This window comes from Heteronotia binoei, chromosome 2 (genome assembly GCF_032191835.1).
Source record: "Heteronotia binoei isolate CCM8104 ecotype False Entrance Well chromosome 2, APGP_CSIRO_Hbin_v1, whole genome shotgun sequence".
NCBI classification, from domain to species: domain Eukaryota; kingdom Metazoa; phylum Chordata; class Lepidosauria; order Squamata; family Gekkonidae; genus Heteronotia; species Heteronotia binoei.
In genome coordinates, this window is record NC_083224.1 from 175,084,954 (window position 1) to 175,107,241 (window position 22,288).

At 44.4% G+C, this 22,288-nt stretch overlaps 1 protein-coding gene across 1 annotated transcript; it reads left to right on the forward strand.

Moving 5' to 3' along the window:
* Nucleotides 1-606: 606 nt before the first annotated feature.
* FAM20B (FAM20B glycosaminoglycan xylosylkinase) lies at nt 607-21,946 on the forward strand. The gene is made up of 8 exons (XM_060232497.1): nt 607-842; nt 7,899-8,428; nt 9,648-9,734; nt 11,140-11,249; nt 12,440-12,611; nt 15,336-15,527; nt 16,512-16,571; nt 19,066-21,946. The coding sequence occupies exons 2-8, from the start codon at nt 8,052-8,054 to the stop codon at nt 19,295-19,297; spliced, it is 1,230 nt and encodes a 409-aa protein (XP_060088480.1). The 5' UTR covers nt 607-842; nt 7,899-8,051; the 3' UTR covers nt 19,298-21,946.
* The last annotated feature ends 342 nt before the right edge of the window (nt 21,947-22,288 follow it).

Genomic DNA, 22,288 nt, shown 5'->3' on the forward strand with positions numbered 1-22,288 from the left:
TTCTGGCCTTTCAATACCTATTAGGCATGAAAGTAAATGGAGCCTGCATGTACAGGAACAGTGTTATATCACACAAGGATACCCACGTTTATTCGTTTTCTTACTGGCATTAAATTAAAACTTACAAGGCATTTGTTCGACACAGACTCCTAGATGCAACTGATTTCATATTGAGAAAATTAGAATGGAAACACTGCAGTTCCTGCGAATTCGGGTGCACTCCAAGTATTAAGAGAGCATTAGCTAAAAGTTAGTTATTAAACGGGTTTTACTCCCAGGAAAGCGTCTTTAGGGCTGCGATCACACACACTATATAATGCACTTTCATTGCATTTTCCAACTGGATTTTACTGTGTGAACTGGAAAGTGGAATGGAAGTGCATTATTTTATATGTGCGCTCGTAGCCTCTATCTCCTCCAGGCAGAAAGCTGTTAACAGAAGACCAACGCGAGGCCCCGCCTACTTTGTAGTCTTCTACCTCATGTTTTTTTTTAATTGGCTCGCAAAGAAGGAAGAAAAGCGGCATGATTGGACAGCGCCTTCCCATTGGCGCGGGTCAGCAAAGCCGAACCGCTTCAAAAAGAACCGTTGGGCGGCGACGTCTCCCCGCTTAGCGCGAGAGTCAACCGCGCGACGTAGCCTCGTTCAGGGAGGAGAAACGGCTGGTGGAGGGAGGCGTGGCCTTGCCGGGCGTTCCCATTGGCTGAAGGGGGTGAGGGGGGGGTCCAGAGCTGGGCGGTACCATGTTGCGTGTGTGAGGGGAGCTCGGAGAGAGGGGCAGCTGGCGGTAGTGCCGGCTGGCCCGGTCAGCGGGGATGGCGCGTGGGTGCTTGCGGGTTGCGTAAGTAATAAAAGTGGATGCTGAGGAGAGGGAGGGGGAAAGTAGGGTGGAAGGGGGCGCGCGTGCGTGTGCACCGAAGGGCCAAAGGTGTGGAGGAGGAAGCCGGGCTCTCTTTCCCTTCGCGTTGCGCTCCCCGCCTTTATAATTCACCGTGGATCCGTCCATGTGTATGAAGTAAAGGGGGTGGGAGAGAATAGGAGGGATGTACCAACACTGACCTGTAAAGGAGGGGGGGGGGCAGAACATGACGGCCGGCGCCAATTACCTCACTTTCCACGTTTCATTTGTGTTGAGCGGGGAGGGGGGCGGCGAAGGAATTAAGAGGGCATCCTCTTGTTTCCACCCCTCTCCTATGTTGGGGGAGAGGGGTCTTCAGGAGCGCCAACCTTGTACTGTTGTTGGCACGTTACAGGACAAGGTGAATGGGCGGGAGTGCCTCTGAACATATGCAGAGTGTACTTTACTTACACTGCTGAACCACTACAGAGAGCATGGCGCTTTGCCGCTCAGGGGAGAAGTTAAATGGGTGAAAGTGACTCTGAGCATGTGTAGTGGATACTTCCGCCTTCGTTGCTGAATCGCTACAGGGACTGCTGTGGTTGTCCTCTGGCCTGATTTAGATGTGATGCGAAAGGGCCGGTTCCAGCCCCTCTCCCCCTTTCTCAGTAACCACCACGGAGGCCCCCGCTTATGCCTTCTTTCCAGCCCACCCACATCCCCAAATGCCTGTGTTTCCTGCTTTCATGTGCTGGTTTGTGAGCTTTCCTGCTGATGGCATGGCCTTTTCTTGATAGTGCTTTAGTATATGCAGACAGGAACATCACCATTGTGCCCACCAGAAGTGCCACAATTCCTTCCCTAACTGCATGTGGCTCTGGGGTAGTGAGCAGTATTCCCTCTAAGCTGAGTTAGTGTGAGATTTTTAGCTTTTAGCTTCCAGCTCACAGATTTTTGTTTTAGCTTAAGGAGGATGACCCCAGAGCACAATAATTTATGCAGTAGCTCACAACTTTAATGCGGTAGCTCACAAAGTGGAATTTTTGCTCACAAGAATTTTGCTCGCAGCTTAGAGGGAACATTGGTAGTGAGCAGTTTTCCCTCTAAGCTGAGTTAGTGTGAGCTAGCTTGCAGGGTTTTTAGCCTCCAGCTCACACATTTTTGTGTGATGGCTCCAGAGCAAACTTATTTATGTATTAGCTCACAACTTTAATACCAGTAGCTCATGAAGTCCAGTTTTTGCTTACAAAACTCCACAACTTAGAAGGAGCATTGGTAGTAAGCCTTGCTAGAAACTCTAGATCCTGACTGCTACCCCACCCCAGGGTATGCTGATGCCAGCCCTGCGCTTCACAGTGAAAGGATAGAATGGACTTCGCCGCTTCAGGCTACAGAGGAGGCTCCATCACGTTGTTCAGAGTTCTCAAGTGTGCAAAGGACTAGGTTAGAATCTTTCCCCCTGATATACTAATGAATTATATGGGGGGAGCATTAAACGCCTGACTCTGCCTGCATTCTGAAGTTGAACAGCCTGTTCTATCACTTCATTCCACTGCATGTCTAAACCAGACCTCTCTTAGGAGGTCTAGAGTGAGATACATTCAGATCGGAAGTGTTTGCTTTCAGAAAGATCTGAACCCTGACATTTATTCTGTTCTTGAAATATGGTCTATTATTCAAAGTCCCATTACAAAATAAACATAATGGAGCAATCCTGCCCAGTCAAAACATACACAACCTCAGGGCTTTTTTTTTTTTTAGCAGGAACGCAGTTCTGACTGGCTTGGTGTCAAGAGGCATCCCTAATACGCAAATGAGTCCTGCTGGGCTTTTTCTACAAAAAAGCCCTGTGTGAAACAATGGTGCTGTCAGGGGGCGTGGCCTAATATGCAAATGAGTTCCTGCTGGGATTTTTCTACCAAAAAAGCCCTGCGCAACCTGAAATTTGTTATACCAGAACTTAACAGAACAGTGACAATTTCTCTACAGATCTGTTTGGTGCATTACAAGCCATGGTCTTTGAGGCTTACCTAATGGATTCATTTAGCTCTTAAAACAATTTCCCACAATCTCACAGAGAGGGTGGCTTCACCTCTCATAGGTAGCTCTACAAAGCAGAGCAGCTCTAAGCAAATGAAAAAGATCTCCAGATCTTTTCCTGCTAGCGCATCTTTCAAGTAACAGAATAGAGTTGTCTTAGGTTTAAATAGCAAATAAATAACCTGAATGAGATCTGTTGTCATAGATATTTTAAAACAAAGCAAATGTCTTTAAAAATGCATAAGATTGGTGTGTATTTTTATCCGGCTCTTTTTCCCAAGGCGCCCAGGGTAGTTATCCCCTCTTCCATTTGGTCTACACAATAACTGTGAAGTGGGTAAGGCTAAGTGAGGCTATTCAAGGTCTGCTTCGTGGCAGAGTGGGGGTTGTGCCTGGGTTCCCCCGCTGAGATCTGACACTTTTTAAATCTCTATGCTGGAGGTGGTGGAAAATGCAGTCACAGCTGACCTATGGCAACCCCATCGGGTTTTCAAAACAAAAGATGTTCAGAGGCGGTTTGCCACTGCTTGCCTCTGTGTCATGACCCTGATATTCTCTGGTGATCTCCCATCCAAGTACAAGACAGGGTCAACCCTGTTTAGCTTCCATGAACTAATGAGATTTGGCTAGCTTGGTTTATCCAGGTAAGGGTAACCACTGTGCTACACTCGCTTCTCCTCCTTCCCCCTGAAATTAAGTACCAGGGACAGTTCAACCAACGAACTCCAAACACTCAAGTCTCTCATTTATTTGTTAGGGGAAAGTATACTCTGCCGTCATGATTGTAAATAAGCTAGGTTATTTACAATAAATATCAGTCATAAAACAATGATGCTTGAAAAGCTAACCCCCTCCTGCAAAATAGCTATCAAAAGTCATAAAAACAGCAGCAGATTATGACCCAACAAAAAGAAAAGAAGAAACTGTAAGCCACTGAACCACATAGTCTGTGGTTAAATTAAAACTCACAAGGTATAAATAGAGGCTGTAAAATAATGCAATAAAAATAATTGGCTCCGTACACATTCCTAAACTTTCATAAGTTTTGTGGAAAAAACAGCGAAGAAAAAGCAGATTATACCACATGTCAAAGAAGGAAGGAAATGAATAATATACATTGAGCTTTCTCTCTGAATTTTAACCAGGTCTCGTCTGATCTGTGCAAGTCCTACAGTATAGATCAGTGATGGTGAACCTTTTAGAGACCGAGTGCCCAAACTGCAACCCCAAACCCACTTATTTATCGCAAAGTGCCAACACGGCAATTTAACCTGAATATTGAGGTTTTAGTTTAGAAAAAACTCAGTGAAATTAACAAACTGAAAGAACATTTGGTCTGGATAGCATTTGCTTAAACCAACAGAATAGTAACATGTCAGAATGGGAGAATGATGGTGAGAGTGTCATAAGGCAATAAATGGAGGCTGTTCATTGCTCTGTCGCTTGCAGGTCTGGGTTAAACTGAGAACATGCCTTTCCCAGAGGTGTTCCTGTCCACCTAATTTACTTTTGAACATGTAACATACATTATAAACATTGTTCTAGTTTGCCATTAGGAAAAAAGAATACATTAAAATAAAGGAATAGAGGGTATGCTTATTAAATTTGCAGATGATACTAAATTGGGAGGGGACAGAAACAGGATACAGGATGACCCTAACAGGCTGAAAAACTGGACTAAAATCAATAAAATGAATTTTAACAGGGATAAATGTAAAGTTCTGCATTTAGATAGGAAAATCCCATGCATGGTTATAGGATGGGGGAGACTTGTCGTAGCAGTAGTATTTGTGAAAAGGATCTAGGGGTCTTAGTGGATAATACGCTGAACATGAGTCAACAGTGTGATGCTGTGGATAAAAAGGCAAATGCAATTTTGGGCTATATCAACAGAAGTATAGTGTCCAGATCACGTGATGTGATGGTATCACTTTGCTCTGCTCTGGTAAGACCTCACTTGGAGTATTGTGTTCAGTTTTGTGCACCACATTTTAAGGATATAGACAAGCTGGAATGGATCCAGAGGAGGGCGACAAAGATGGGGGGGATGGTCTGGTGACCAAGTCCTATGAGGAAAGGTTGAAGGAGCTGGGGATGTTTAGCCTGGAGAAGAGGCGGCTGAGAGGTGATATGATCACCATCTTTAAGTACTTGAAGGGCTGTCATATAGAAGATCATGTGGAATTGTTTTCTGTGGCTCCAGAAGGTAGGACCAGAACCAGTGGGTTGAAATTAAATCAAAAGAGTTTCCGGCTCAACATTAGGAAGAACTTCCTGACCATTAGAGCAATTCCTCAGTGGAACTGGTGGGCTCTCCTTCCTTGGAGGATTTTAAACAGAGGCTAGATGGCCATCTGACAGCAGTGAAGATTCTGTGAATTTAGGGGGAGGTGTTTGTAAGTTTCCTGCATTGTGCAGGGAGTTGGATGACCCTGGAGGTCCCTTCCAACTCTATGATTCTATGATTAACTAGAAAGTCTGATGAGAGAAAGGAGGGCCAGTTTGATGTAGAGGTTAAGTGCATGGACTCTTATCTGGGAGAACTGGGTTTGATTCCCCACTCCTCCACTTTCAGCTGCTGGAATAGCCTTGGGTCAGCCATAGCTATCACAGAGCTGTCCTTGAAAGGGCAGCTTCTGGGAAAGCTTCTCTCAGCCCCACCTACCTCACAGGGTGTCTGTTGTGGGGGTGGAAGATAAAGGAGATTGTGAGCTGCTCTGAGACCCTGAGATTCAGAGTGAAGGGTGGGATATAAATCCAGTATCTTTCTTTAAACTGAAATGGCAATCCTGTGCATGTGCAGAGAGTAGGTGCCACAGTGCTCACTGTAGATTACTTCCGAGAAACCATGGAGAGCAAGCCCAATGAGGAAAGGCCTATGGGACTTGTGGATATTCAGTCTAGAGTAGAGGAGGTTGAGAAGGGAGACATGATTGCTCTTTTGAAGTATTAGAAGGGCTGCCACTTAGAGGTGGGCAGGGAGCTTTTCCTGCTGGCAGCAGAGGAGAGGCATAGGAAAAACTTCTTAACAGTAAGAGTTGTTCAGCAGTGCAATTGACCCCCTCACTGGCAGTCGTTAAGCAGCGGCTGGACAAACACTTGTCAGGGGTGCTCTGGCAAACCAGAACAGCAGTACAACAGTTCAAAAACAGATTATCAACAATTTGCCTTATGGTCCCTGTAGCCTGAAAGAGCTCTGCTCAGATACTGCTATCAGAAGCATCGTATTTGAAAGCATGGAAGCCTGCAGTTCCTCCCTTTCCACTCCTAAACCAGAAGCGATCCTGGCCACTGTTTCTGCCAGATTAGTAGGATCCAGCATTTCCTGTAATAAACCCACAACCCTTCAAAAAAACGTGCTTGATTCAAGGTCCTGATCTCTCCTCTCCTCCCCCCCCCCATCCCCACACACCCATGCTCTCTTCTTCCCTTCAGCTTGGATCATGCCACAACAGTTTTGAAATATGAAACACAACCAGGTCTTGGCCACATGAAAACGTGAAGCTGCCTTATATCCATCTCTCTATTGCAGGGGTGGCCAAACTGGCTCGGGAGCCACATGTGGCTCTTTCACACACATCATGTGGCTCTTGAAGCCCCCATCAGAGAAGGCATTTGTCTCTTTAATCCACTTCTTCAAGCCAAGCCAGCCAGTGGCTTGGAGAATGCATTTAAAGTTCAAGTTGCTTTCTTTCCACCTCTCTCTCCCCCTCCCCACATATTTTCCTTCCTTCTTCCCTCCTTTCCTTCCCTCAGACATCTGACGTTCATGTCTGGCAGCTCTCACACATCTGACATTTATTCTGTGTGGCTCTTATGTTAAGAAAGTTTGACCATCCCTGCCCTAGTGGGTCCCATCTAACCCCCTTCCTAAAACTGCAGGAACACCTGCAAGGAATTTTCCTCTGTGTGTTGTGCTTGGGGACTGAATTGTGGTTGCACCCACACCCCCATGTCAGAATTCCAAAGGTGCCCATGAGCTCAAAAAGGTTGGAGTGCCCTGTTGTCTCTCTGAAGGAGGCCCAGTTAGGGTTGCCAGGTTTGGGTTGGGAAATACCTGGAGATTTGGGGAAAGGAGCTTGAGTTTGGGGAGAGGAGGAGCTTCAATGAGATATGACTCCAGAGCCTCGTGCGTGGGGGTGGGGGGGCGTGGGAGTGCGGGAGCCCACAGAGAGGACTCCGAGTGCTGCCTCTGGCACCCGTGCCATAGGTTCGCCACCACTGGTATAGATGAATGGGGTGGGCAGATAAAAGGTAGGTTGATTGGTATATGGAAGGGAGAAGGAACCAAGGAAAGGTGAGGGTATGGGGACTGCCAGGGAGTGTGGAGAAGGAATACAGGGGAAAGTGAGGTGCTTTCCACAGTTTGGGAGGTGGTTAAGAGTGGCGGGATCTAATCTGGAGAACCAGGTTTGACTTCCCACTCCTCCATGTGAAGCCTGCTGGGTGACCTTGGGCCATTCACAGTCCTCTCAGAACTCTGTCAGCCCCACTTACTTCACAAATTGCTTGTTGCTGGGAGAGGAAGGGAAGGAGCCACTTTGAGACTCCTTAAGGTAGAGAAATAGGAGTCCTGTGGCATAGAGTGGTAAATTGCAGTACTGCAGTCTTTTTACACAGTCTTTTCTGTTTGTTTGGCAGCATATTTTTGCAGTTTTTAAAAGAACTTTTATAGAACAGCTGTATGGCCTGCAGCTTGCATAACTTTATTTCTCAAGCTGCTTGTCAGGTATTACAGGTTGCCCAGGTACAGCTTTTTCTCTTATACCATGTAAGTAGATTTCCTTAGAATTATCAAGTACAAATCATTCCATATCTCACAGCAAAACTCCAGTGGGGAAGCACTTATCTGAAGAATTTTCAACCATGTTGTTAAACTCAAAAATGCTGGTTACAGAAAGTAGGTCTTTTTTATTGATATGTGCAGAAGTACTAAAAAACAGAAATGTCTATTATATACAGCCAACCTGCAGATCATGCCTCAAGGTATAAAATTCCATTATGTTTATTAACTTACAGTGGTACTGGAAGATGGATCTGCCACACTGGGCTAGTTGGAGTAATGGCTATGAATGAAATCCATCAAGTTCCATGCTATTTCTCGCCTTGCTTTGTAAGAGACTTCCTGTAGCCTTTGGGAGAGCTGATCAGGATTAAAGATTATTTTCCACCATGAAGTTGAAGCAACGGGTGGTGCTTCTGGCAATCCTCCTCGTGATCTTTATTTTCACCAAGGTTTTCCTCATAGACAACCTGGACACATCGGCAGCTAACCGTGAGGACCAGCGCGCTTTTCACCGCATGATGTCAAGCCTGCGGGTGGAACTGGACCCACGACTTGACCACACACTACAGTCCCCCTGGGAGATTGCAGCCCAGTGGGTGGTGCCACGTGAAGTGTACCCGGAGGAGACGCCAGAACTCGGGGCTGTGATGCACGCCATGGCTACAAAAAAGATCATCAAAGCAGATGTAGGCTACAAGGGCACTCAGCTGAAGGCATTGCTCATATTGGAAGGGGGACAGAAAGTGGTCTTCAAACCTAAGAGGTAAAATGCTCATTTAATGATGTGTGTGTGTGTAAAGTGCATTCAAGTCACAGCCAACTTGTGGCAACACTGGCAGGAGACTTAAGAGGTGGTTTGCCATTGCCTTCCTCTGAATAGCAGCTCTGGAATTTCCGTCCAGGGCTTTTTTTGTAGCAGGAACTCCTTTGCATATTAGGCCACACACCCCTGATGTAGCCAGTCCTCCTGGAGCTTACAGTAGGCCCTGTACTAAGAGCCCTGTAAGCTCTTGGAGGATTGGCTATATCAGGGGGATGTGGCCTAATATGCGAGGGAGTTCCTGCTACAAAAAAAGCCCTGATTCCATCCAAATACCAATCAGGGCCAACCCTGCTTAGCTTTCAAGATGATTTCCAAGATCTGACTAGCCTGGACCATCCAGGTCTTGCATTTCATGGTAGAGTAAAGAAAAGACTTTCACCAGGGTTTCCCAAAGTGGAGTGCTTTATAATCATTCCCCAGGAGAAGGAGAGAGGAGGGATGGCAAGAGATGTAGCTAAATTGCTTGCCCATTTTTTTCAATACAGCATGTATTTATGGGAAGAGTACAGAAAGCTGGGGGTGGGTGTCTGAGATGATTAGTGCCAGGGCTTTTTTTTTGTAGCAGGAACTCCTTTGCATATTAGTCAATACACCCCTGATGTAGCCAATCCTCCAAGAGCTTACAGCGCTCTTAGTACTGAGCTCGAGGAAGATTGGCTACATCACGGGGTGTGTGGCCTAATATGCCAAAGAGTTCCTGCTACAAAAAAGCCCTGATTAGTGCCATTCTCACAAGGCAGCTGCTGATTGGATACAACCCCTTTGGAGCCTGGGGTTTCTACAGCTGGATGGGAAGGAGCCATAGAAAAGCCATTCCACCTCACTGGCCATGAACCACCATGTAGATTACATAACAAATTCAGTCTGCTGTTCAAAACTCTAGCTTGCAGCTCATAATGGCAGCATGATTGTTATGCAAGGAAATAACTCTGCATTAAATCCTGTTTCTTCTCAATGAATTGCATTAGAATGATGAGAGCTGTGATTCTCAAAAGCTTATGCTACAATAAAATTTGTGGATCTTAAAGGTGCTACTGGACTCTGTACTATATGTTAGAATGATGGAGACCCTCTTTTCCACTTGAGCTGTTCTTTCATAGCTTGGAAGTTGGAAATCCAGAACAACGCACTAAAATATTTCTTTTGTTCCAACTTTTAGATATGCTAGAGACTATGTGGTAGAAGGAGAGCCATATGCTGGATATGACAGGCACAATGCGGAAGTGGCAGCCTTTCATCTGGACAGGTACACTAATGCTGAATTATAATTATTTCTTAGAGACTGAGAATAGAAAAAAGTATCATTCTAAGGCACAGTAGAAGAAACGTTTCTTACTTGAACTGGTTAAAACTGTAGGCAGAAAAAAATGCTCCCCATTGTCTAGCTGACTCTTATTGCATCTTCATTCTTTTTTGCTTTTGTGTGGGAGAGCTATATGTGATAACATTTTTCCTTATTTTTTTTCTAAATGTGATCCTCTAGATAATTCTCTAGGTAAGGTGCTCCCACACGGTTCTCACGTAACTGGAGCGGCAGCAGAAGCAGCCAATTAAAAAAAAAAAACTGAAGCAGGCTTGAAATATAAATTCAGGCAGAATATAAATTCCCTGAATAAATAAATAAAAATAAAATAGTCACTTGCCTGGTCTGCTGTGAAAGGCAGAAAATTACTTCCAGGTGACCAGCATGGCAATTTTACAGCAGTTTTCTTAGGCTGCAAATGACTAGTTATGTGTCAGACAGGAAAGCTAAAAAAATTTCAGTTATGAACTTTGTTGTAAGTAACTAAACATTTGTTGCAGCAACAAAACTTTTCCCTGTCCTGTGTGAGGTATTCCAAGAGCATTAGTTATGCCCAGGATGAAGCCTTAATCATTCTTGGGGCTGGTCTACACCAAAACCTGCTTGCCTGAGTTGAGTCTCTGTTTCATCCTGTAGAACTTACATTACATTGGAATGTCCCTATGTTCTTAAATATTATGACACAGGAGGGGGAAATCTCAAGTGCTGTTTCTGTGATGATCATAGTATGAAGTTCTGAGCTTGCTGTCAAAGAGCTTAGGTACTTATATGTGAAACCTTATATGTGAAACCTCACAGCTTGAGGTACTTATATGTGAAACCTCACAGCTTGAGGTACTTATATGTGAAACCTCACAGCTTGAGGGCAAAGACCTAGCAAGCAAACTGGAAGACTGTGTATATGCATGGGTTTGTGGAATATGGGCATGCTGGCCCCCGTGATTTGCACTAATCTAGCACACTGACAGTTGGTTCTCTGCCCTTGCCCAGTACACCTTTTACCAGCTGCACTCTGATTCCAACAGCCAACCTCAGGGCCTTGGGTATGTGTACATTCTGCCCCAGCAGTTGGACCACCTGTCTTGTGGCTCAGGGCATTTTCCCCAGTGTTCTTTTCTCTAGCCTTCCTAATTGCAAGTTTCACTGCTTTAGTGGTGAGCACTGGCTCATTCATATGATGTGAATGGCATACGTAGCTTAGGAGTTCTGGCCCAATTGAAGCACGCTCCATAAATTCTCCAGCTCTGCGCTGATGGGTTTTAATTTTTGTGTGTGTTTTAAAAGATTGATCTGTACCTTGTTGCATATCCTCAAGCTTCATCTTTCATTTGCTTTCTTCTCCAAACAGAATCTTGGGTTTCCGGCGAGCCCCCATTGTGGTTGGCAGGTTTGTGAATCTCCGCACAGAAATCAAACCTGTTGCCACAGAGCAGCTGTTGAGTACCTTCCTGGCGTTAGGTGAGTGAGGAAGTCCTCTTGAGTATTGAATGAAGCATACAAAGAGCTGGTAAAAATGTTAACTGTCTGCTTGTGTTTTGGAAGGCCCTTAAATCCAGTGCAGATGTAACTTTCCTAATCTCCCAGGATTCAGTAAATGGGGGGAATGAAGTAGACTCAGGTGCTCCTTTTCCCTTCCTTCTCACCCCTTGTACAATTCTCATTTGCGGTGCCCCTTTGGAGCTAGCCATGGTGCAGAGTTACAATTGCATCAGTTATTAATACCCACCACAATGGATTTGCAAACTGTAGTTTGAAGCTAACTGTAGTTAGAGGTAACATCAGTACACAGGGAGCATGCTATGGTTAGTTCCAAGAAGGGAAAGGATTTTGGGGGGGGGGGGCTGCTCATGTCATGAGGGAAGAAAGTGGAGGGAGCACATAACTTCATGGCACACCCCAGTAGCTTAACTGTGGGAGAAAGGAAACACTGGTGACCCACAGGCAGAGCTCTGCTCATAGAATGGAATTTTCTTGCTCTACCCCCTTCTGGTGTAGGTCCCCCCAAGGGTTGGCCCAGGAATAGTGTTTTGCACCATCTGCCCTGGGAGGGTTGACACAACAGATACCCACCCCCCAACCACCAAAAGTGTTCTTCCGCATGCAGAAAGAGACCATAAGATTCAACCTGTTGTGTCTGCTAAGAAGCTTATTTCACAGATTATTACATGCAGTAATCTTCTATTAAGGAGCACTCTTTTGCCGGTTTACTTCTTTTTGTGTTAATTAGGACAACATAGAACAGCCTCGAGGCTTTGCAACAGAGCATAAGATAGCATCAAAAATAAAATTTTGAAGAAGCAGTTGTTTAAAACCATAAGCCATTAACAAGTACCAGGAAGTCTGCCATAGGCCTTGATATTACTATTCTTAGTATCATGTGAATAAATGTTCATTATAGATATACATGTAAAGCAAATATCTGTCATTACCCTCAGTCAGGCATAGGAAAATTTGTTACAGTACTTCCCCATAATATTGGGCAATAGTAGTAGCTGGGTTTTCTTTTGAGCAATATATAATAGGTTGATTGCAATTTCTGCACTGGAAGGTTGGCTCTCTGGAAAACCTTTGACGAGCCTCAGAACGTCCCATAGCATTTTTGTTTCAAATCCGAACATCAAGTTGAAGTGACTTCATTTGCTTTGAAGGGAATAATACTTGCTTCTATGGGAAGTGCTACTATTGCCGGGAAACAGAGCCTGCTTGTGCTGATGGGGACACCATGGAGGGATCTGTCACGCTCTGGCTGCCAGATGTTTGGCCTCTTCAGAAGCATCGGCATCCGTGGGGAAGGACCTACAGAGAGGGCAAATTGGCCAGGTAGGAGATTCATCACACTCGTGGTCTTTCTGCAGTGTCCTCTGACCAGTCTGGGGAAACAAGGACTGTTTCACAGATGGAAAGGGAGTGTCAGCCATTTTTCTTGCAATTTTGTGATGGTCAGAATCACTAATGTGATGGTGGGTGGGTGGGTTTGTGAATGAGAGTGCTAGAATTTGCAGGTTTAAGTGGTGGAGAAGATAGGGTCACTGATGGGGTTTGCTGTGGCTTAAGGTTGTATGGAACCTAGGGTGCACAATATTTCAAGAGCCAGTGGGAAATTCAAAATTTAGATTGTTCTCTTGGCCATTGCCTTCCTTTCTGACTGTAGAGGTGTTCCTGTGAAATCTAGAGCTTGAGAGCAAATACAGCTGGCGGAAGACCTCTGGTCTCATCTTTTAAGATTATTCTACAGCTCCATTGTTGGCGTCACACTAACTTCTGTGAATAAAGTAAACTGTTCACAAAAGCAAAGAATATGGTTCTAGTTCATCTTTTCTTCTAACATATCTGACTAGAATGAACTCTGTTTGCCTTTTGTGATTCCACTCTTAGATTTGGACTCCAGAGAATCTGCTTTGATTTTAAAGACAAACAACTCTCCTTCCCCATGTATCAAATTTCTACCCCTCATGCTTGCTTGATGAGATGTGTTTGAAAACCATAGCGGCATCTGCTAATTGCTCTTCAGGATTCCTGCATGTAACATTGTTATCTGCAGGGCTCTTTTTGAACGGGAACTCACAGGAACACAGTTCTGGATGGCGTGGCATCAGGGGGTGTGACCTAATATGCAAATGAGTTCCTGCTGGGCTTTTTCTACAAAAGACCTGTGCTAAACAACGGTGATGTCGGGAGGTGTGGCCTAATATACAAATGAGTTCCTGCTGGACTTTTTCTACAAAAAAAGCCCTGATTATGTTTCTTCTTTCTGATTTGCAAACATGCTTCCATACTTTTATCTCTTACATTTCTCCTGAAATCTTACTGCCCTTCGCGAAGAACTAGTCTAATAATTATGTGGCTGTAGGGTGATGGGTGGAGTCCATGGCCTGTGCTCGCTTTCATCACTAGTTTTTCTTCCTGCCCTTAATCTGTGTGGGCTTCCCCCAAGGGCACTGGAACCCAGCCCAACTCTCCAGTGTGGAAAAGGGGGACATTGTCAGATGCTGGCAGCTTGCATCCTAGCCTCACAAAAGGCCCACACCCTAGAAGAGGGACTCTAAAGGGGATGAGGGCAGAGAGCCCTTAAAGGAGAAGTGAGAAATTAGGATGAAAAAAAGTCAAGGAGGATAGGAGCTTCCCCTGGAGTAGACGTACTTGGAGGTTTGGTTTGGAGGCAGTTGGCTCAGGGGCTTTTTCAGCAACACTTGAGTTAGGGAAGACCAGGGGGCTATGAAGGTCACTTTCTAGAATCTAGAGCCAGACTTCCTGTTGTTAATGCAGCAATAAATGTACCATGGTTAAAAGCAGAAGAGTTGGCAGTTTGGTTTGCACAGAAGAAATGAATGCTAAAAGGTTCAGTGTCTCTGTTTCTGAGAGGATTATAGGTACATAATTGAGCAGCAGTATGAAAAAAGTTATTTATGAAAAGTGTAGAAAGTTATTTAATTTAGAAAATGTATATGTCATAGTCCCAGATAATCTACTCAAGCCTGTTTACAAAACATGATCAGTGTGTCTAATTCTCAACATGGTCCCATCAGTGGGTTCTTAAATCTGAAGTCTGGGGCCATGGACAGGCAAGACAGATCTTTCTATAAACCTAAGAAAACCTTAGATTTGCAGAAAAATCTGAAATGTAAACAAAAAAAAGTGGTTAAAATCCCCCCTAAAAAAAAAATAGAAACAGTACTGGTAGCTTTAAGAAATGAATGCTGTCTAATTGGTTGTTGCTAGGCAGCTACAATGGTATTGACAGACTTCAAGCCTTGGTTTCTGCTAGTTAAAAGCAGTGCAGGGCCCTTTCCTGTGCTTTGAGTGGGGTCATTAAGCCAGGCCTGCCATGGAGAAAAGGAAGCAAAAAGGTGAGTATATGGAGGCTATCAGGAGGAAGAGAAAATGGTGTCAGGGAGGCTGTACAGAGGGAAGTAAGGTTCCCCTGCATGTCTTTGCAGGTTCCCCCACCATGCAGCTGCTACAACACAAGATTTTCCTAGAGAGATACTGCCAGGGTGAAGGAAAGAGGGGAAGCTGAAGACAGCATGGCGGGGGGGGGGCAGATAAAGGTTGGTCGACTGGTGGGTTGAAAGGAGAAAAGGAAGAAAAAAAAGAGGAGAGGCTATAGGAAAGAGAAATAAAATAGCAGGGGAGGAGAAAATGGGATGCCTCCTTCAAGTCTTTGTAGGCCCTTTGCTTGTAAGATCATAAAACAGCAGATTGAGATGGTGAGTTGAGTCAAATATCCAATTTAAGTAAAGGGAATTTGCTTGTGCAACATGAGGGGAGACTGCTATGCTGAGGCCTAAGTGAAACTGACAACTCAGCCACCATTTGCTGTGGGCATTCACCAAGTAGGCTTTGAACAAATCTGACAAGACTTTCTGTAGATAGCCTAATCACTCATAATTTTAGTAAGGGGGGGGGGGGGTGGAACTAAATTTGGAAGTTCAGAGATTATGTAAGCCTGAACCTTTTTCAGGGTCTATTTCAGTGTCTGAAGATGGGCATTCATATGGTAAACAGATCACCACAATTTTGGCCTTGATCTTCCATGTCTTACAGGTGGGAATATGATGAGAGCTACTGTGATGCTGTGAAGAAGACTTCGCCCTATGATGCAGGGCCACGGCTCCTTGACATCATCGATACAGCCATCTTTGATTATTTGATTGGGAATGCTGATCGACATCATTATGAAAGCTTTCAGGATGACGAAGGGGCCAGCATGCTTATTCTCCTTGATAATGCCAAAAGGTAGGGGGAATATATCTCTGCAGAATCTCTAAACAAAATGTCTGCTTTTGGCCATGTAGAGCATTGCATGGTGTGGCACATTTTAAAAAGATGTCTTCAAAAGTCTAGACCATCATCATGCATTCAATCAGCTGGAACCTCTCAGCAAGTCTCTCTTAAATTTTTTCTGTTACTTAGTGGAGCTGCTGGGTACCTAAACATTTTAACAATCTTTTCCTTTTGCAGTCTTAAGTCTTTCTTACCTGTATGCTTTGAGCAAGAGTGTCAGTGCAAGAAAGTCAGATAGGTAGTGAGAATGGCACTAATCAGGGCTTTTTTTGTAGCAGAAACTCTTTTGCATATTAGGCCACTCACCCCGTGATGTAGCCAATCCTTCTGGAGCTCAGTACTAAGACCCCTGTAAGTTCTTGGAGGATTGGCTACATCCAGGATGTGTGGCCTAATACGCAAAGGAGTTCCTGTTACAAAAAAAGCCCTGAAAAGCAACATGCCTTATCATTCTCCCTTCCTCCCATTTCATCCTTGTAACAACTGCCCTGTGAGGTAGGCTAGGCTGAGAAAGAATGGCTAGTCCAACATTTATCAGTGAAATTTTAGAAACAGTTTAGCGCAGTCCCTTAATGCATATAATTGGTTTAATTGGATTGAATCCTGTGGATGATCTCCATGGATGGAGTGGGGGACTTTTGCCAGTTTCTTCGGCAACAAACCTGCAACTCCCCTCTCATGCTTTTTCTAGTAGTCCCTCTGCCTTTAAAGCAGCATTTTGATGGGTATTTGGGGTTGTAGATGGAGAGGGAAGGGGAGGAAGTTTTGCTTCACAGACAGAAATCCCTCCCAGCTGTGGAAATCCTCTGTGGGATCCAACCTATTGTTTGTGGGGATGTTGTACTATAAAGCATGTGTTACATATTCCTGCTTTGCTTTGTCGGGGAAACAGAATTTCCCAAAGGATTTGCCTGATTGATACCATTTGCTTTTCAGTTTTGGGAACCCTTCCCTGGATGAGAGAAGCATTCTTGCACCTCTCTATCAGTGCTGCATGTGAGTAAAGGCAAAATATCTATTGGTCTTACCTGTACACAACATGCAAATGTTAAAGGGTAGAATTGATGGTAATTAATCTTCCTCTGAGCATTCTTGCAACATGCAGGTCTGGCAGTGTTATTCAGTGTGCTGCAGTAATATAGTGAAGTTGTTGATTTAGATTCTGCAAAGCATATTACTTTATATTAAGTGTCTTGATGGCTGTGGACTGTTATTTTTTTAAACTTGAGATCCTGATCAGGTGAAAAGTAGCCATATATAAGCCACCCTCTGACTCTTGATCATTCTAAAGACTTTGGCAGAGACAGCCAGCTAGTGCTGTCCTAAGTGGAGTTACACCCTTCTAAGCCTGTTGACTTTAGTGGACTTAGAAGGGCGTAACTGTGTTTAGGAATGCACTGAGAGGGAGCTAGGGTTGTAGATCTGCAGGCTGCCTAGACAGACAATGGCAGCCAATAACTGTGGTCCTCTTCATCTTTCTCTGCTAATCCCCGAGGGAGCTTTCAGAATGCTCTACTGTCAGAGCCTACTTTACGCTTAAATCTCATGAAGCATCGCCACTGGTAATACATAACCAAGTGCTGATATTCCATGCAAGTGCTGCTGTGTAAATAAGGAAGTAGCTGCAGGGAGTAGGAGAGGCAGAAGGATGAGAGAAATGGCAACAAGGAAGCTAGCTCTTGAATTTCTCAAAAGAAAAGCAGGGTTCTCATTCTCTTTGGCTACAAAAATGTCGCAAATTTCTTACATCAGAAATGGGTGCTCCAGAAATCATGTCTGTGGTTTGCATCTTATAGCCTTACCATTAACTATAGCAAATATTTGAATTGCTGCTTTTCGCAACTTATAGCCAGAGCCGGACATTTAATAAGTTTCTATGTGTACAGAATGTAGCACTTTAGTTTGAGAGCCAACCTAGCAATGTGGCTACAAAGCTGAGCTGTGAGCCAGGCAGTCCCTTCAAATTTTATCTTGGCTGTGACCATACAGAAGACTAATTATCACCAAATGCCTGGAAGAATAAAATTATCTTTGCCTGACAGCCAAGCATGGGCAGATCTCTGTAGGGAAGGAAGTTCCATAGCCAGTGTGCCTCCGGACCCTGTCTCCTAAGGTCACTGAACGCATGATAGAAGATAGGGATTTCACATACTGAGATTTCTGCTGATCTTGGCAGGTTTGTATGGAAGATGTTGGTCCTTCAGGTATCCTGGCCCGAGGTCATATTGGGCTTTAAAGATAAGGACTAGCACTTTATGTTCGGATTAAAATTGGCTTGGCAGGTTCCCTTGCTGCTGTTTCACTTAGCAGTGTTGTGGCTTCATTCTGAACCAACTGGAGTTTCCCAACAGTATTAAAAAGAAGCCTTGTGTAAAGAACATTGCAATAATCTACTCTGAAACCTGAGAGGATGGATCTAATTGGACTCCAGAATACAAACCTGTGCCTTAAGGGCTGCGTGTGACCCCTGTCTAAAGCATGCTGACTTCTCAGTCTTTGGTTAGCTGTATGGTTGACTGACAGCACCTCAGTTTTGTCTAGATTGGACTTTAGTATTAGTCTTCCTCCATCCCCTTACTAAGCATCTGTTCAGTACATCTACCACCTCACCAGAGTTTGTCCAAAAGAGTAGTAGTGCTAGGTGTCATCTGCATGCTGATGATGCTTAATTCAAATCTCTGAGAAGCCCCTCTCAGTGGTTTCATATAGGCAGAATCATGTGGAGCTCTACTGTGCAAGTTCCACAGGGTCAAGCAGTAGTCTGTCAGCATCATCTTCTGGTGCTGGTCAGAAAGACAAGAATGGCTGGCTTACCCACCCTTATGTCAGGTGGGCCCGAGGGATACCATGGCCACTTTCCTCTTTTTCCCCCACATCATTTCTTAGTTGGGGAGGGACCCTGTATAATATGAAATGCAGCGATGAGGTTTGGGATAATGCATGCCAGTAGACCAGCTTTGTAGAATGTCTGCAGAGGTAGTTTTCATAAGTCATTTTCAGCATTGACTTTATCTTGCCCTTTCTCCAAGTAGGATTTAATCCCCACAATACCCGTGAGGGCTTAAATGGGTCTGAGATTGACTGGTCCAGGGTTATTCAGAGAGCTTAACGGCTGAACCCAGGTTTCCCCCGTTTGTGTCTCCTGCTTTGTAATATTATGTGGCAAAGTATGGACAACTCTACCCATAGCAGTGTTCCCTCTAAGCTGAGTTGGTGTGAGATAGCTTACAGATTTTTAGCCTCCAGCTCACACATTTTTGTCTTAGCTCAGGAAGGATGACCTCAGAGCACACTAATTTATGCAGTAGCTCACTTCAATGCCAGTAGCTCACAAAGTAGAATTTTTGCTCACAAGACTCTGCAGCTAAGAGGGAACATTGACCCATAGCTATATTTAGTGTCGATAGGCCCAAATGAACTGCCTCTATACCTCTCCACGATGTCTGTAATGCTTACCTAGGCTTGTTGCACATACTTTTTTTTCTTTCAGCATCCGTGTCTCTACTTGGAACAGGCTAAACTACCTAAAAAATGGAGTGCTGAAGTCTGCCTTAACGACCGCTATGTCCCATGACCCCATCTCACCAGTCTTGTCCGCTCCGCACATCAACGCCTTGGACCAACGACTCCTGAACATCCTGGCTACGATAAAACAATGTACAGACCAATTTGGCTCGGATGTTGTGCTGGTGGAAGATAGGATGACACTTTCCCATTTATAGCCTTTTGGACAGAGTAGAGTTGGGATTCTCTCTTAAAAAAAACAAACGATAGAAAAAACAGCACAATGGGCTTTGTGTGGCCGTGAGCAGGATAAACTGGAAATGAAATGCCTGGTTTTCCTGCACTGGAGAAAGAAGCAGCGACTTGAAGGTTCTGCTGAAGATACCGGACTTGCCCTTGGGCATCCCTCTGTAAGTCTTTGGGTGGTCCATTGCTGGCAGTGGATGTTGCACTGAGAGCTTCCCTGGTGCGTGTGGAGAAAAGATCGGAACTGAGGCATTAAGACAGACTGGTTCTAGAGAAGAGCCATAGTCCCCCTCACTTACTCAAGGTATACTTTTTAAATAGTTTAGTTCAATTCAGGGTTGTGCAGGATTGCCTGGTTTGGAATTCATGATGGCTCCCTTTTTAAATGAGCGGCAGCAAATTGCGGAAGAGATTTCTTAGCATCTTGCCTGGAATGTGCACACACACACACACCCCCCATCCAGATGTCATTCTGATTTTTTGTGAGCCCTAAGAAAGGATGTGTGACTATACCTGTGGTATTCAGTTCAGTCCTTCAATTCCAGGATGCTGAGGAGAGAAACTTTATGTTGCCCCTGTGATCTGTGCCCCATCTGCAAGCTGAATGGGGTCTGGATTGTGTGGTAATAGCAAAGACCCAACCAGTCCTAAAGATGACTAATAAATTCCTCATAGAGATTACTTAGGCAAGCCATTACTGTGTTCCCATAGACAAGGGTTCTTGCTCTCTTTAAGTACATAATAATTCCTTTGATAGCTGCTAATGCTTAAAAAAAATCAGATGCTGGTTCAGTTGAACCAAATCCTTTTTCCAAATAAGAGAAAGAGGATTGAGCTTGTTAATGAGAATATAGCTAGTCTTTCATGAGACACACAGGATTTGTTGCTGCACTTGGAATAATTTGGGCACCCCAAACTTGACAGGAAGGTTTTCTGTCAGTGGTGTCACGTCTCCTGTGACATAGTCATAGATGCAGTGGTATAGGCTCTATCTTTGGTACTGTGTCATTTGTCATGCCCAAACGTTCAGCTGACTCTAGGATCCGTAGAATGCCTTTTTTGACTGGTACACAGTGTCTTGTTTCAACCCCAAGCTATGATTTGAAGGCCTTTTGATTACTAGCCTGAAACTGAGGCTTGCATTGATGTTCAGAAAGCTTTAAGCATCTCTGTTTTTAATAAACCTGCTAGTTTTGGAAAGAACCTCCTTCCAGAATGCTAGGAAGACATCTGTAGAAGATTGTTCTGTATCTATTGTTCACCAATGCATATTCAGCCAGTTTTTATCAGTGTTCAGTGATTGATTTGAAAACTGATGCTTGGGATTCTTGATAAGGACTTAAAAGTAGGACCCAAATATTTGCCATTCACCTCTAAAAGAATTTTATATCAGCTGGGCAAAAGATAAAAAGCCAAGGCAGTATCCTGGCCAAGCAGAATAAGGGTTCTTGCTTATGTTTCAGTAACTTTCCCTGCCATGCAGGATTTTTAGACTTGTGTTCATGCCAGTGATGCTTAAAATTGCAGCCAGCCTAAGCAGACACTAATGCCATTGCCAAACACTGTCTATAGAACCAGTTTGGTGTAGTGGTTAAGTGTGCAGACTCTTATATAGGAGAACTGGGTTTGATTGCCCACTCCTCCACATACACCGCCTGATGTGACCTTGGTTCAGCAACAAGTTCTCTCAAGGCTGTTCTGCTCAAGAGCAGTTCTGGGAGAGCTCTCTCAGCCCCACCTACCTCACATGGTGTCTGTTGTTGGGAGGGGAAGGGAAAGGAGATTTGTAAGCAGCTCTCAGACTCCTTTGGTTAGCGAAGGGCGGGGTATAAATCCAATCTCTTCTCTTAGCAAGCTATCAGCTTGAACAAAAAGAACATTCATAATTGAATCAGTTTCTCTAAAGGTGGTTTAGCTTGAGTATTAGGCGTTGCAACAGGAATAATTAGGCAGTGGCTGCTACCGTGAGGGTCACTGGTTAGAAACATCTTCTGGAAACATAAAAATGAAAATGTGAGTGAATCAGGCATTAAGTTGAAATCTGTACCAGCCAAAGCCTGCTATTTTGACTTGTCCTGAATCCAGAACTGATACAGGCATTGCTAGCGAAGGAAATGTCATGCAGATTTGGCTGAGGTTCTCAGGACATTCCCATCTTATTGTTCCTACATAATGTGTTAGGTGCAAACCAGTATAAACAAACATGACCCCAGGTGTTCGATGGCTGTTTCTTTGTCACTTGATAATGGGAGAGAAGCTTCAAAGTACCAAAACTGAGTATAAAAGAGCCCTCTGTATTTTCTTTCTTTCTTGGGAAGCGGGCCAGAAGAAATCACATAACCTTCTACTTTCGGATCTGATGAACTGGAAATGTCTCGCAATTAAAAAAAAAAGACACTAATTTATTAAGAAAGTAACTTATTTGTGTGGCCGCTGAAGTGGAATGCTTTAGACTCGCATCTATTCTTGGAGCTGCCAGAGGGTCATCCTCAGCAGCAGGTACAAAATGGAACCTGTCAGCGGAAGAGAACACAGTGTAATCCCGAACGTGTTACGTGTTTTCCCCAGAGTCACACTCCACATAAACAAACATTATGTGAATAAAAATTTTAATAAGCCAAGAACTGGATGGGTTGTTTACTGAATGATGAACATATATCTTGCGGGGGCAGGAGGGGAGGCAACTCTGTTATCTAGCTCTGCCCCTTCTGTCGCTACCTCTGCAGTCATGACAGTGATGCTGACAGGACTTCTTTGCACGTTAATGTTGGTCCAGTTCTCAAGAGGGTCAGCGGGGGCGTGGGAGCAGTGTTCCCTCTAACTGGAGTTAGTGTGAGTTAGCTCACAGTTTTTTAGCCTCTGACTCTCACATTTTTGTCTTAGTGCAGGAAAAATAGCCCCTGAGCAAGCTAATTTATGCAGTATCTCACAACTGTAATGCCAGTAGCTCACAAAGTAGAATT

Bases quoted from the DNA above. Each gene is read 5' to 3' on its own strand.
- FAM20B (XM_060232497.1), top strand. From the start codon at position 8,052: ATGAAGTTGAAGCAACGGGTGGTGCTTCTGGCAATCCTCCTCGTGATC. The intron at 12,612-15,335 runs GTAGGAGATTCA...CATGTCTTACAG, and splicing joins AGAGAGGGCAAATTGGCCAG to GTGGGAATATGATGAGAGCT. The intron at 15,528-16,511 runs GTAGGGGGAATA...TTTGCTTTTCAG, and splicing joins CTCCTTGATAATGCCAAAAG to TTTTGGGAACCCTTCCCTGG.